Raw genomic sequence first — 15,400 nt, 5'->3', positions numbered from 1 at the left:
CACTGTCGTGTCGTTTACTCCTTTATTCATTAGGATTAAATCATGACACGTGTCATAATATGATTGAATTGATTTATTTTAATCATTTATTTTAATTAATAAAAATAATATTTTTTTTTCTATATTTTCGTCATAAATATTGCTCGGGTAAGTTTGGGAATCATTTTGGCTCTTTATGAGTTCAAATTAAGCTCGAAATTGGCAAAAAAGTAATGTAAATGTCTCTTTTTGTGTGTCGAAAAATATCTCGATTAGTATGTAATTTTTTTAAGGTAAAATTGGTATAAACCACCTTTTTTGTCGGACTTTTTTGAAAAAACCACCTTTTAAGTTTTTTTTTAACTAAACCACCTTTTAAGTACCTAAATTAATTATTGCACCACCCCTATTTCAAATCTAACAAATGGCATCTCAACCATCCACTTCCAAATCATTAACCATAGCAAAACCTTCCCTTCCATCTCAACCATCCACTTCAATTACCTCAATTTAGGTTTTGAGAATAAACAAATACTACAATTTAATTTTTCTAGCAAAATTAGGTTTGGTTTTTTTAGAGCTTTATTCAATTTTGTTATGCATATATATAAAGGGAAGGGTCAAATGTTTTTGGAGGTGAAAAAAATACATGATTTGGGAGCGAAAGTCACAAGTTGTAGGCCCCTTTGACGTCTTAGTTAATTTTTTCGTCATATTTTGAAATAGGGGTGGTGCAATTAAAAATTTAGGTACTTAAAAGGTGGTTTAATTAAAAAAAACACATAAAAGGTGGTTTTTTCAAAAAAGTTGGACATAAAAGGTGGTTTATATCAATTTTACCTTTTTTTAACAATAACATTTGATCGGGTAAGGTTTTGAAGTTAACGTTAAACAAAATATAATTTTAGTAAAAAAACAAGTAGAGAAAATCATATGAGACTTTAATAGTATAAAAATGAGACTCACGACAACTACACTTTTGCATTTACAATTTTTATCCATATAACAAATTAAATTATATTTGAAAAAAATCAAATTAAATTATAATAACAGATTAATAAGAAAATTAAGTAGTGAAACATGAAAAAGGTAGAAGACACTAAGAGGTTTCTTTGGTAGGACTATTTTTCTACTCGAGCCAATTTCGGCAATAATTCCTCGTTGTCTCATATCTTAGCTAAATAAAACAACAAATTATGTTTAATTTTAGAAAGACAAAATATATACAATAATATACCTAATGTAGCTGACGTCTGGACATTTTTCGATTGTTCAGCTTTTTTTTATATTCAATTTGCAATGTACGTGCATATTGGATGTAAGAATCTTTTTGCTGAAATCAATTAATAGAAAAAAAAAATTGTTTAATTCTCTAATTACATACATAGTCATGTTAAAAATAACGGCAATCTCACCAATGATATGATATAAATTTATGATTAATCTAATAATACTCATAATTATATGTTTCAATAATATATACATAGTTTAATGTAATTTGTTAATTTATATTATAATTAATTATAATACAATGTATATAATTTTGACTTAATTTGAACTACTGATAAAATGATAGGTTTGTCACTGTTTTAATAGTGACTTTCATAAAATTATTTAAGATTCAGGTCTGGATCGGAAGCAAACTTAGATAAGAGAAATATCTATTTAGTTTGAATTTATGAACCTATTAAAGAGGATATTTTGGGAATAATTATTTTTGTAGACTATTTTTATAGATTTGCTATTAAGTTAATTCTACAAAGCTTTAGATTTTTTCTGGGTTAAAATTATTTTTACTAAACATTATTTTTTTAAAGTAAAGAGAAACGAATTAGTAAAAATTAGTAAAATTAATTTATTTTAGTAATTAAGTAAATATAATTTCAATTCAACAAAAGTATTTAAATTCAATGAAAATAAAATAAAGAGAACATAACCTAAATGTCGAATGACTTTTATTAAATGAAGTCACCAAACCCTATTAAAATTTTAAAAAAAATGTGACGATTAATTTAGAGAGAAATAAAACTTTGTAAACATCGAATAGACAACCCAACTTAGCCAGGTAATTCACTCGGTGTATAACTCATTGTCCGTGTTCGCTTGGCCTTACTCGGTCTGGACGTTCTTCACCTCTACCTGGATTACTAGTCTAGTGTTATTAGAAAAAAATATAGTATACGAGAAAAATACAACTTGATCTTCATGATAAAATAAAAAAAATTAAAAAAAATAAAAAATCCAGCGGCATTTATGCAAATAAGTCAACAAATTTATTAAATACGAGTCCTACAAATGTTGATTTATTTACAAAAAATGTCATGCTGATTGACATATTTTGCTGATTTATTTACAGAAATGCTATAAAACTAATTTTTTTTTTTTTTTGTGTGTTTTTTTGTTTATCATGAAATATCAATTACCAATTAAAGATTGGTCTAGTGGTAAGGTTTGCATTTTCCAACAAACCCCACTAGAGGCACTTTTGGGGTGGAGATTCCCTTACCATTCCCACCTATACCTTAATTAATGAATTAAGCTCTTGCACCACCTACCCACCACCTCCAGCAACCCCCCTTTAACATCTCCAGCAGCAGCGGGAGGGTACGGGAGGGGTGGATTTGTGGTGGGGATTGACCGCGGGAGGTGGGTTTCATGATGGGGGAGTTGTTGGAGATGATAAGGGGGGTCGTCGGAGGTTGTGCAATGGTGGTTGGGAGGTAGCGCAAAGTTTATCTAATTAGTTAAGGTTAAGTTACTATTTGCAGTTTAGACAAATAATGATGTCATTAAGAGGTTAAGTAGGTTGATTAGGGAAAAAGTAAATAAAAATAGTTTCAGATGTAGAACTACAATTGTTTTTAGTTTTAGGGTAGTAATTCACCAAGGGCCCTTTTTGAGGTAGTAATTTACTCACTCTGTTTTGCTTCATATAAAAAAATTAATGATAAGAGGATTTGAACACCGAACCTTTTGTAAAAACAATTACTTAACCATCTAAGCCAATCATAAATTATTTTGTAAACATGAAAATAAATGTATATAATTGTCTTAATTGATAATCACAAGGTCTAATTAAAGTAGCAGCCAGTGCAACGCCTACGCTAGTTTCAAATTAAAAATATTTGCAATCGGAAATTTCCCATACATAATAATTAGGAATCCTTTTGTTATTGTCACGCTTGAGAAATTTTTTTGGCTTTTTACTCTGAAGACAGAGAGATTCAAGCTTCTCATAAAACGGGTAAATCTGTTATTCTGCTGGTACTTTGGCTTCAATCCGAAATATTGCAACTTTTTTCTTTTTTAATTTACTGAGTTTTTATCTACTTGATAAATCAATCTTGATGAAATTGCATTTTTTTTTTCTTCATCTTTTTTTCCCAGTTTAAATCTATTTTCTGGGGGGTGAGAATTACCCACTATTTTATTATTTTTGTCTTTGGCAATGATCCTTCATTCCCATTGGATGAGTTTGACAGTTTGTTTATGTATTTCTGTGATAGAATTGAGCTAATCCAATTTGAATCAATTGAAAATGTTAGATGCTTTTATTGTCAGTTCGAAAAATGATATTTAATTATATGATATGATAAGCGAAAATCCGTTATTATACAGCTAAGTTTTGGTCACCTAGCCCTATAAATATGCAAAATGTCAAATTTGATCAATTATAGTGTGTTGGGGGTACTGACATGCTAAAAAAAATTGACTTAATTGATCCTTGATGAATGTAGAAATTAGTTATTTTGTTTCAAAACTCGGAGAAAATATGATATTGAAGAATAGTTTTGCACGGAGGGTTTGAAATCAGATAATTCCAATACAAAAAACGTAAAATCGGGTTCATGTTAATGCTAATATGATCATGTATTCTGAATTTCTGACTTCTGAGCAGAGACAGACTTGTTAATAAGTTGTAATTATACGGGGCATGATACTATGGATCGACTAGACAATGCAGCACGCGTTATGTTAGTTTCAGATCTTGACTACACAATGGTACTGGTTTTTTTTTTCCCTCTTAAAACTAGTCCGCTTTTGGTTTCAATATCTTGTTGTTTTGTTCATCCGAGGTGGTGGTATACACAGGTTGATCATGATGATTCCGAGAATAATGCTCTCTTAAGGTTCAATGCACTGTGGGAAGCATATTTTCGCCATGATTCCCTACTGGTTTTTTCTACAGGACGATCACCTATTAGCTACAAAGAGTTGAGGAATGAAAAACCCTTGCTAACTCCAGATATAACTGTTATGTCTGTGGGAACTGAGATTGCTTATGGGGATTCTTTCGTGCCTGATGTTGATTGGGAACAATCCCTTAATTACAAGTGGGATCGAAAGATTGTGACAGAAGAAACTGCTAAGTTTTCTGAACTTGTGCTTCAGGTCTCCCTTAAAGCTATTTGCAAATATTCCAAAACAATGTAATATACGCGCTTATAGAATTCAAAGGATCAGTAGATGTTCGTAGAGCCTAAATTCAAATGTTGATTGCAGTCTAAAACTGAGCAGCGGCCTCACAAGGTTAGCTTCTTCGTGGACAAGGCCAAGGCGTCCAAAGTGATTGAGGTTCTTGAGGCACGCCTAGTAGAAAGAGGGGTAAAACTCTAAATGTTTTTTTTTTCTGGTATCCTTTGAAACCCTGATGCTTTAGAGAAGTTATACCCTTCTATTTGAACATTCTTGCTCTGGAAATATGCTATTTCTCAGTTAGACATCAAAATTATCTATAGTGGCGGGGTTGCTCTGGATGTGTTACCAAGAAGAGCTGGCAAAGGACAGGCTCTCACATACCTGATGAAGAAATTGGATGGTAAAACTCCTAGGAACACTCTTGTATGTGGTGATTCAGGAAATGATGCCGAACTGTTCACTGTTTCAGGAGTTTATGGTGTCATGGTTAGTACTTCAGTATATCCAAAACTTCATTTGTTTTCCTGTGTGTATTCTTTCATTTTAGTTGAAATTGGTTTTTCAGTTACCAAGCATCTCTCATCTGTTCAAATGCAGGTCAGTAATGCACAGGAAGAGTTATTGCAATGGCATGCATTAAACGTGAAAGACAACCAAAATATACTTCATTCCTCTGAAAGATGTGCTGCTGGTATCATACAAGCCATTGGTCATTTTGATCTAGGGCCTTGTATATCACCAAGGGATAAAATGGACTCTTTGGAATACTCAGAGCAATATATTAATCCGGGATTTGAAGTTGTTAATATGTATCTGGCTTGTGAGAAATGGCAACGTGGAGAAGTTGATAAGTCTGAGAAATTTATTCAGAATTTGAAGTCAAAGTTTGTACGTGTGATTCTGAATTCCTCATCATATCAATCAATCAATCAAAGCCTTATTCCTCATCATAGCACTGCATAATTAGTATTTCCTCTAGACATGAAGTTTGTTATCCTAAAACACATACATACAAGGACATATTGGTCTCAACTTTGCAATTATAACTAAAAGGCTGAGAAAATTTTCATGTTGTATAGTTTTGGTTGAGATGCTAAAGCCACTTGTGTTTCTTTTTGTTATTTGACAACCAGCATTCATCAGGGGTCTTTGTCCATGCTTCTGGAGTAGAAAAACCTCTCTATGACTGCTTAGATGCACTGGAGAAGTCTTATGGACATATGCAAGGTCGCAGATTTACGGTGTGGGTTGATCGAGTTTCTTCTGCTCAGATTGGTTCTGATACTTGGCTTGTGAAATTTGACAAGTGGGAATTATCAGGTGATAAATCTCTCTTCTTCTTCTTCTATTTTTTTTTTTTTGTCGTGCTTATAGGGATTGATGAGTGCTAATTGTTTTTGCTTAACGAACCTTCCTTATCATAAACCACAATTAAACTGCAGTTAGGATTCTGTGAGATGTAAAAAATAACTATTATGGATTAGGTTGTACAGCAGAAATCATTTCCATAGCTATATCTTTTCCGTACGGCCTGATTTGATGAATAACACATGAAAACATACGAGAGAAGAGAGAAAAGAGGAGAGGAAATAAAAAAAAAATAAAAAAATAAAAAGGAAAAAAGTAAAACAAATTAGTAAAATACTATAAGGGCCTGTTCACATTTACTTAATTTCAGTTCAGTTCACTTCAGCTCCAATCAGTTCAGTTCAGCTCTTAATTTCCCTCTCTCATAAAATATTCATTTTAGCTTAGTTCAGTTCAATTCAGTTCCAATCAGTTCAGTTCAGTTCAGTTCAACTCCAATCAGTTCAGTTCAGCTCAGTTTAGTAAATGTGAACAAGCCGTAAAAGTTGACCAGGTTACTGCAAATGGGGGATGTTGAAGTTCATGGGAACTGGGAAGTATAATATTGGGTAGTTGTTTGGTTAGCACTAAATAAAAGAAATGGAGGAAACAAATAATTCTAGGAAATGTGATTTCCCACAAAATATGAGAAGTTACTTACGTAACATCCCCTTGGTCAATAGAAATTTGTGACCTAACTTTCCCTTGGTCAATTGAAATTCATGGCAATTGGAGATTCCTTTGATGCCAACCAAACATATTATGGCCATTTCCTAGGAAATACATGAGGGAAATTACTTCCCATGAAATAAAAATTCCCATGGGAATTTAATTCCCTTGTGAGCCAAACAAGCACAGAGTATAATCAAGATTTCTGTTTTTCTGTTGTCATTTTCTCAGAACTTTAAGATGCGTTTTGTGCTGAAAAACAAAAATTTAGGAAGATCCCAAACCAACATGGGGTTTGATGAGCTTGATCAGGCTGGTCATTTTGGGGTTCTATTCCAAAAGGGAGGATCAACTCATTAATTTAGAGGGTTGATGTTTGCATAATCTGCTATTTTGTACTACTCTAGGAGATAATTTACCAGAGACAGGTTAATAATTTACCTTTACTGTCTTATGATTGCATCATGCCTGGCAAGATAACTCTCGAGTTAACAGAGTTTGACAGTCAAAACTCAACCCAAAATCACTCTACTCGACTCAAATTTGAGTGTATCTCTAACATGTGAAAATGCGCTCGGAGAGTGTACAGGAAGACATTGTTAGTTTGATGTTTACAAATACTCCAAATTGTTTTGCTGTTTTAATATTTAATTTATGCACTGAACCAGGTTAGGGAAATCATCAGATCAATGAATCAATTTGACTAAAGCTTTTCTTCTGTCAAATTGGACCATGAGTTGAGTTTGAGCTTATTGAACTTGACTCAATTTGATCCCTAGCTTATAGAGTCATAGTCGTACTATCCTCAAATGAGCAGCAGCAGGACCATTTCATTTGCTGCATTCTGATTATTTCAGTTATTTAGGTCCTTGTTAGCCGGGGGAAGCTTTGGTGTATTGTAATATATAGATTGCAACTACTGTCTTGATCTCTTCAAATATGATTAAGATTCATCACTCTGTCCAATTTTCTTTGCTTTTCTGGTGGTCCTACCTTGTCTCAGAGCTGATCGAGCAGTAAGGACTTCTATTTGCTCTTTCGGATGTAGCTTCCGATACTGAACTTTTACAGGTTATCTGCAGTTCTCATAACCATTTAATAGCTCACAAGCACTTATTGCAGAAGTCTATTGCAGGCAGGCCTTGCACTTTAGTTTGTAGAGATTGGAAATCTTGGAACATTCAGCAACTCAACTCTGCAATGGCCCAAATACATTGAATTACAATCTTTATCATCCTTGAATTGTGTCACATACTTGTCTCTAGATTTGCAGTTTAAAATATCAACCACATTTTATCTGCTAGAAACATTATATGCCACAGTTGGTTTTCATGCAATTCTCTCCACTAAAATTCTTTTTGGATTGAAATCTTTTATCCAATCAGATTCAATGATAACTTATCTTCTCGCTTTGCTGGAGGGGATTTGGTTTTCAATGCCAATAATTTTTATTACTAGAGTATGATTTTGGGAAGATAATTTCTGAACCAATGTTGAATTCTTTTATCGTATATTCCATCCATAGTAGGACAAGGGCTCTGATATATTGAATATTCAAGGGTTCTGAGTAATCCATTTTCCTCTCAATGTAGTTTGTGATATCATAGTATCTCTATGTCTTACAGTTGAAATAACCAGAACTTTTGCTGTCTTGACAAATTTTGCTATTGTGTGTCTAGGTAAGGAGTGCCGTTGCTGTTTGACAACAGTTTTACTGAACTTAAAGGTATCATTTCACAAAATTGTTGATCAGCTAAATCCTTAGATTCAAAAAAGACTCAGCTTGACAGTCTTGCTGATATAAGTTGTGCATGAATTTCAGCCCGAAGGATTCACTTGGATGCATGTACACCAGACATGGATGAACGGAGCCACATTAGAAACTGAAAGGGTGTGGCTGTTCTAGAACCTTAAGAAGGTAGAAGTATACCTAAAAGAAGGAATGACAATTACTATTGGTGGTTGTTCATGGGTAGAACCGTAGAAATGCTAAATATCTGGAGGACATAACTAACTTCTCCTTACTTCTCTTGCAGGAATGGATATGGAGTTATAAGTCTGAGAAAGCCATGTAAGTTACAGATACAAAGGTGCATTGGTGCAGACAACGTCGAAAGTGCTACTGCCCCTGTACGCTGTTTGCTGTTATAGATAAAGAGTTTGGTTAGAGTGGTGTATGCCTTTTTAGTCACATGAATGCACTTTGTACAATGGTCATTTTTTAAAATTGTCATGGTTTAAGACTTGGGAGGCTTATAGAACTTTGTCTAGTAAGGCTAAGTTTTGTATTAGACGGCCTCACAATAATTTATCTTGAGATAACAGTGAAATCTGAACATGTCTTGGAGAGGTACTAAAGGTTTGCGACGATTTAGCATATAATAGGATTTGTTCATCTTGACAAAAATTGAATTACAACTTGTCATTTTGACGAGCTCTTGAAGTAACGGAGTGAATCTAACTCCCACATTTTCAGTAAAAAGAAGAAGAAGAAAAGCAAACAAGCAAACAAATTTATGCACAATAATTAGACCCGGCAATTGGGTTGTTCGATCGGGTCATTTCGGGTCTGGTTTGGGTAGGGTAAGTTTAGGTCGTTAGAACTTGTTTTAACAAGATTTTTCAATTTGAGGCAAGTTTGATCTTGAATTAATACTTGATAAGATTAGTTTAAACCTAGCTGAGCCATGTAACAATTCAGTTACATTCCTCTCTCTCCTCCTTTCTCTCTCCAAAACCCTAGCCTCCATTGTTGAATTTTGAAGGGGCTTCCATCGATTTTAATCGGTGGAAAGCCCCAATCCTTGTTTCTTTATTGTTTTTTTTTAGGTTTATAATAATGCTTCCTCCTTTTGGGAGGAACTTTTCTCCCTCGAAAGAAAGGGTTTCCGATCTCCTTCGAAAGACAAGGGTTTTTCGACCTCCTTCGAAAGACAAGGTTTATCTCCTCTTTTCGAGGGAGAAATTTCTTAGGTTTGAATCCATGGTAGCAGATCTAATGGATTGTCGTGAAATTATTTCGTTGGTGAAAAAGTTATCAAGTTTTCGAAGACGGACAGATGAATCAGAAGGAAAACATCCTCACGGCTACAAAGGATCGTTAGATTGTCTCTCCAACAAGGCTGTAATTTTCAGCGATATAAGCGGGAGATGCTCCGCAGTGCAAGATCTACTCGACGATCGTAGTTTTTATGAAGGAAAATTCTATTTGATTCAATATCTTATGTATTTGTTAACGTCGAATCTCTATTGTAGATGTCGTATGACTTTTAATTAATGAAATATTTTTGCTATTCAAAAAAAAAAATGTAACAGTTCAGTTTAGCTTACTTTGTAGGCTGTTTTATGTAAATATGAACGTATCTACTATTCTACTACTCAATTATACTCCCACGGTCAGACAATACAAAGTCTGTATTCCTGTTTGGACAAATCAAAATACAAAGTCTATTTCTAATTAAAGGTAGTACTTTTTTAGAATGTTCCCTTGTTTTGATGAGTTGTCATTTTTTTTCTTTTTGTACTAATGATGTCTTTTGACCTTAATTCCAAACTACTTCTTCTTTCAATCTCTCTCAAACCCCATATACACATATGTACTCTCAATCATTTTTATTTATTTTTTTTATTCTTTTTTAATGATAAGAAGGACCCTGCTAGACCTTATGTTTTTTTTGTTCCAATATTTGCGGGCCAAGCACTTGTGGGTAAGGGAATCCCTACCCCCAAATGCCCTCACTTAGTAGGATTATTCGAACTCCAGACCTCTAGGATTATGAGGTAAGAGTCTTACCAAGTGAGCGAACACTTTGTTGGTTGTACTCTCAATCATTAGTTGTAAGGAATATAAAATCTCCTTAATTCTCTTAATAACTCAAATACGCTTATGTATTGTGTGATGGATGGAGTATCATGTATATGTCTACAAGACTACAAAGTCTACAACTAAACTAAGAGCACCCTTATTCATGAACATAAAAAAAAAATGTTCATGTTACTATTCACATAAAAAAAATACTTTCTCTCATATACATAAACCAGACAAATAATTTCCAACATACTCCTCTTAACCATGAACCAAAAAAAAATGCTCATGTTACTATTCACCTATCCCACTTCAATTTATTTTTTACTAAAAATTAAAATACATACATAATTAACAATATATTAATCTCATTTGATATGTAATTGATTGTTATTACCGTTATTATTACCATAATTAGTTACGTTCAGTATTAGAAAATTACAATTAGCGTTATTTGCGTGCCAAATTAGCTAAAATTATTGTTAATTGTTTGCGATTAGCGTAATTAGAGTAATAAATTACTTCGTTAATTTAAATGGGGAATACAAATTTTTTTTGAAAAAAAAAACCACCCAAGTGCATTAGACATAACACATACTTAATTGTTAACAGAATTAAAATCCAATTGTTATGGTTCTCGTTACACCTAAATTTCTTCCAAATGTGCTCAACCAAATTGTGTTTTAATTGCAAGTTAGCTTATTGATCTTCAATCTTTGTTCTTCGTTGCAAGTATATATTGTTGTCTACCACACACTCATTATATTGTTGTCTACCACATGCTCATTACGATACTCGAAAGCATCCTCGTTGCAACCACTTTGATTGTCAATGAAGTGAAATGTGTCAAAGTTGTTCAAGTATGTATCTCGCTCATCTTCAATGATCATGTTGTGTAATATGATGCACAATAACATAATCTTGTGAAGTATTTGAACATCCCAAGCAAAAGATGGTTTTTGAATTATACAAATCGAGATTGTAGAGCTCCAAAAGCTCTCATAACATCTTTCTCGCTGCTTCTTGATGTTGTGCAAACAATTTATGTTTCTGAGTCTGTGGACTAGTGATAAACTTCACAAAAGTAGCCCACTTGGAATAAATATCGTTAGTAAGGTAATATCCCTTGTTGTATTAATGACCATTAACAACAAAGCTCACAGGAGGAGTACGCCCCTCCAACACATCCTCAAATATAGAAGATTGGTGTAGCACATTTAAGTCATTGTAAGAACCCAGCATCTCGAAGAAAAAATGCCAAATCCACTAGTCTTCGTCAGCAACAGACTCAAATGTAAGAGTGGCTACCCCTTTTCTGCCTTGATACTATCCTTTTCATGTCATCGAGCAATTTTTCCACTCCTAGTGCATACAATCAATGCTTCCGATCATGCCTGGAAATCCACGCTCCTCTCCGATTCGTAGCAGCCTTTCCATATCATTACGATATGATATCCTGGACTCAAGAAAGGAATTCACAAATGAATGAGCGACTATATCATGGGAATATTCATTTTATCGTTAATTACTGATTAGTGATCACTGAATTGGTTGATGACACCTTCGGTAAACTTTTCTAACGCCAAATTCGCAATACTTTTGCTTATTCTTATGTACTTGTCACAAACGTTGGTGGTTAAACCGTAATACAATTGCCTAATTGTTGCACTGCACTTTTGTAGTGGAGAAAAACCTAGGACTTGTTCTCTTCGTCTGATATGGTTTGATCTGATCTGAATTTTATAAGATTTGGTATGATCTGATCTGAATCTTTCTGGTGATCTGAATATTTCTGGTCTGATCTGAATATTTTTTATCTGGTCTAATATGATCTGATCTGAATATTATTTTCATTGTTTAACAAATTTTTTTTTATTTTTATAATTGAAATATATATACTTAGTTTATACTATTATGTAATTTTATTAAAATTATTACTTACTCTTTAATAATAATAATAATAATAATAATAATGACCAATGTAAAAAAAAAAAAAAAATTTGTACTCTAATTCAAATTTTTTTTTGTTTAAAATACAATAGGAAATCAAAGGTCACTAATTTCAATGTACAAAATGACATGCAAGAACATTAATTTATATTTCCATGTTTTCACCTTCAGAATCGGAATCTGAATCAGAATCAGAAGATTCCACGATCCCCCCTTCTGAACACCAAATTTTTTTTGCTATCTTACATCGTACTTGATCCATTTTTTTTCCGATTGTCATCAAATATGCTTGTATCAGATCTTGGCTCAATGCTCACACCATTATATATTGGAATACCCAACTCGTAAGGCGTATGAAATTGTGAAGTGCAAATGTTGACACTATGATTGCTAGTTGATATTCAATTTCCATCATAGGCGTGTTGTTTAGTATCCTCCATCGATTTTTAATTGTTGAGAAACATCTCTCGATTACGTTTCTCAAAGACGAGTGTCGGTAGTTATAATTTTCAAGTATTCCGTCTGGTGAAGGGCCATCACGAAAGTCTAGTATATGATATCTGACATTGTATTCTCTTATTGGACTAAGAAATCAAACACATCAAGTCACCAACAAGTAATACATCAAGAAATAGAAAAAAAAAATTATATTAAGCATGCATGATCACATAAGTTTGAAAATTAGATAATACACCCGGGTGCACCATGCGCATGGTGCATCGGGTAAACAAAAAAAAGGCGGAAAGAACATACAATGTTTGATAAAGAACATATCTATGTTTGACAAAGAACATACCTTTAATATGTTCTTTGAGTGTGATCAGTGTGTTCTTTGAGTATGATTATATGTTTTTTTACATTGTAACTTATGTTATTTAACATTTGTTGATAAACATATATGTTTTTTTGGGTTTAATGCTACAAAGTATGTTGTTTAAATTTGGCCTGTATGTTCTTTAAGGTCGTAGTGACGCCCAAATTCTATTTTTATTATCATATGTCATATTTAGATAACTTTTATTATCGTATGTTTTTTGAGTTTGATCAGTGTGTTATTTAGGTATTAACTATATGTACTTTCCAATATAAATTATGTTCTTTTAACATATGTTAATTTGAAATTTGATATTGAAATCTTCAATTATTTTTAATTGAAAATAATATTAGAGTAAAAAACCTAAATTATTATGGGAAGTTGATTTTTTGGAGAGAGAGAAAACTATTTTTGGGGAAATGAAATATTTGGTAAAGAATTTTAAAGAGGTGATCAACATGGCATGACTCACAGCCCGACCCGATCCAACCCGAAATAAAGTGGGTTTGGGCAAGCCTAAAAATGCATTTTTAGTTAAAATCCGAACCGGGTTCGAATAAAGCCCGAAAACCCGCTACTTTTTCACGGCTTTGGGCACGAGAAATTATGGTATGGCCCGACCCTACTCGATTTTTTATCACCTCTAAATTTTTTCCGTTAATGTATAATTTTTCAGAAAATTTTTATTAAGTTTTTATCTCGATCTTTTTATTATATCTTTATGTTCTTTGGTTATGCATGTTGTTGTCAAATACAAACATGTTCTTTGTCAAATACATGTATGTTCTTTATGAAACACAGGATGTTCTTTCCGCCTTTTTTTTTATTCATCCGGGTGTACGATGAGCACTGTACACCCGTGTGTATAAACCACAGATTACATAAGTTAATAATTTTTCTTGCAAAGATAAGAAATAAAAATGAAAAAGAACAAGATCAACTTACCTACGTTGTAGGTTGCAAGTTGAATCTAGAAGTTGCAAGTTGAGTGGTGAAAGTATAGATTTGTATAAGAAGTTTTTTTTTTTTTTTTTTTTACAATTGTATGAGAAGTAAAAGATGGGAGAAACAATTAATACCAGTAGAATGAATGAAGTTTTTAATGCTAGTTTTATTTATCTCTAGTAAATAGTAATGTATGGAAGGTAGGGTATTAATTGCTCTTGTACTTTAAAAAAAATGTGTTTTCATAATTTATATACAAACCGTGATAGTAGTTGCTACATACTACTTCATATGGAGTACTTACATGTTTGATGTTTGAAAGGGTAGAAATTGTTATTAATGAATCTATAATAGTATTCATAGTTATCTTTTGGCTTTAGATAACTTCGGCATGTAGCCATTACGGCAATAGGACTTATGGCAATTTATGCCTCTTGAACTTTTAGTTTGCTGTACTTTAATTATCATTAATTAAATTTAACTAGATGAAACCCATGCGATGCACGGTTTGTTAGTATTTTTTAAAAAAAAATATTTTTCATATATATATATATATATATTACATATATATAATTTGTACTTATATGAGAACTGATCTTAAATTTAGAACATGTGAGTACAATTTTAGAACATACGAGTAAAAATTTAGAACATGTGACTCAAATTAAAATTTAGAACATATGAGTAATAATTTAGAACATCACTGTGAGTAATATGTTTAGAACATCTGATTTAAGAATTAGAACAAGTGATTAAAAATTTATTAAATTTGCTTTATGAAATTTTAAACATGAGAATCTGATTTAAGATTATGAACTTATGAATAAAAACTTAGAACAAATTAATATAGAATATAGAACGTGTGAGTAAAAAATTTAGAATATACGAGTAAAAAAATAGAACATACGCTTTAAAATCCGGAACATATAATTAAAAATCTTAGAACACACGTTTTAAAATTTAGAACATGTAAGTTAAAATTTTGGAACAAGTTTTATAAAATTTATGATATCAAACTTAACTAATTTATAGTTTAGAACATGTGAGTACTAAATTAGAACATTTGATTTAATTTAGAACACCTAAGGAAAAGTTTAGAACATCAGATTTAAAATTTAGAACATAAGAGTTAAAATTTAGAACATAAAAAGTGTTCTCACATAAGAAAAATTCTCACATAAGACAAATTCTCACGAAAGCCTCCCCCTATATATATATATATATATATATATATATATATATATATATATATATATATATATATATATATATATATAGAGGAAGGCTCATGTAAGAACCCTCCTCTATATAAGAACCCAATCTTATATAAGAACCAATCTGCACCATTGATTTCCTTTAATCTAACAGCACAAAACACACCTTTAGTAATGGCAATTTAGTAATTTTGAGCAACTGAGAATTTGATATTTTATTTGTTTTTCGCTTCCCCCGCACACTTTCTGTCTCTTCTT

The 15,400-nt window shown here is 32.3% G+C and overlaps 1 protein-coding gene across 1 annotated transcript; it reads left to right on the top strand.

The window, feature by feature from the left end:
- The first annotated feature begins 3,133 nt into the window (after positions 1–3,133).
- LOC145603614 (sucrose-phosphatase 2-like) lies at positions 3,134–8,780 on the top strand. The gene is made up of 10 exons (XM_081659561.1): positions 3,134–3,223; positions 3,878–3,981; positions 4,072–4,371; positions 4,483–4,584; positions 4,696–4,884; positions 4,996–5,286; positions 5,532–5,718; positions 8,094–8,140; positions 8,237–8,332; positions 8,451–8,780. The coding sequence occupies exons 2-9, from the start codon at positions 3,922–3,924 to the stop codon at positions 8,318–8,320; spliced, it is 1,260 nt and encodes a 419-aa protein (XP_081515687.1). The 5' UTR covers positions 3,134–3,223; positions 3,878–3,921; the 3' UTR covers positions 8,321–8,332; positions 8,451–8,780.
- Positions 8,781–15,400: the final 6,620 nt, after the last annotated feature.

This window comes from Chenopodium album, chromosome 22 (genome assembly GCF_948465745.1).
Source record: "Chenopodium album chromosome 22, dcCheAlbu1.1, whole genome shotgun sequence".
NCBI classification, from domain to species: domain Eukaryota; kingdom Viridiplantae; phylum Streptophyta; class Magnoliopsida; order Caryophyllales; family Amaranthaceae; genus Chenopodium; species Chenopodium album.
Note: the sequence above shows the minus strand (reverse complement) of the source record. Positions and strands in the feature narration are given on the sequence as shown.

Coding starts and splice junctions, on each gene's coding strand:
- LOC145603614 (XM_081659561.1), top strand. CDS start 3,922: ATGGATCGACTAGACAATGCAGCACGCGTTATGTTAGTTTCAGATCTT. Junction 3,982..4,071: donor CAGATCTTGACTACACAATG/GTACTGGTTTTT, acceptor TGGTATACACAG/GTTGATCATGATGATTCCGA. Junction 4,585..4,695: donor CACGCCTAGTAGAAAGAGGG/GTAAAACTCTAA, acceptor GCTATTTCTCAG/TTAGACATCAAAATTATCTA.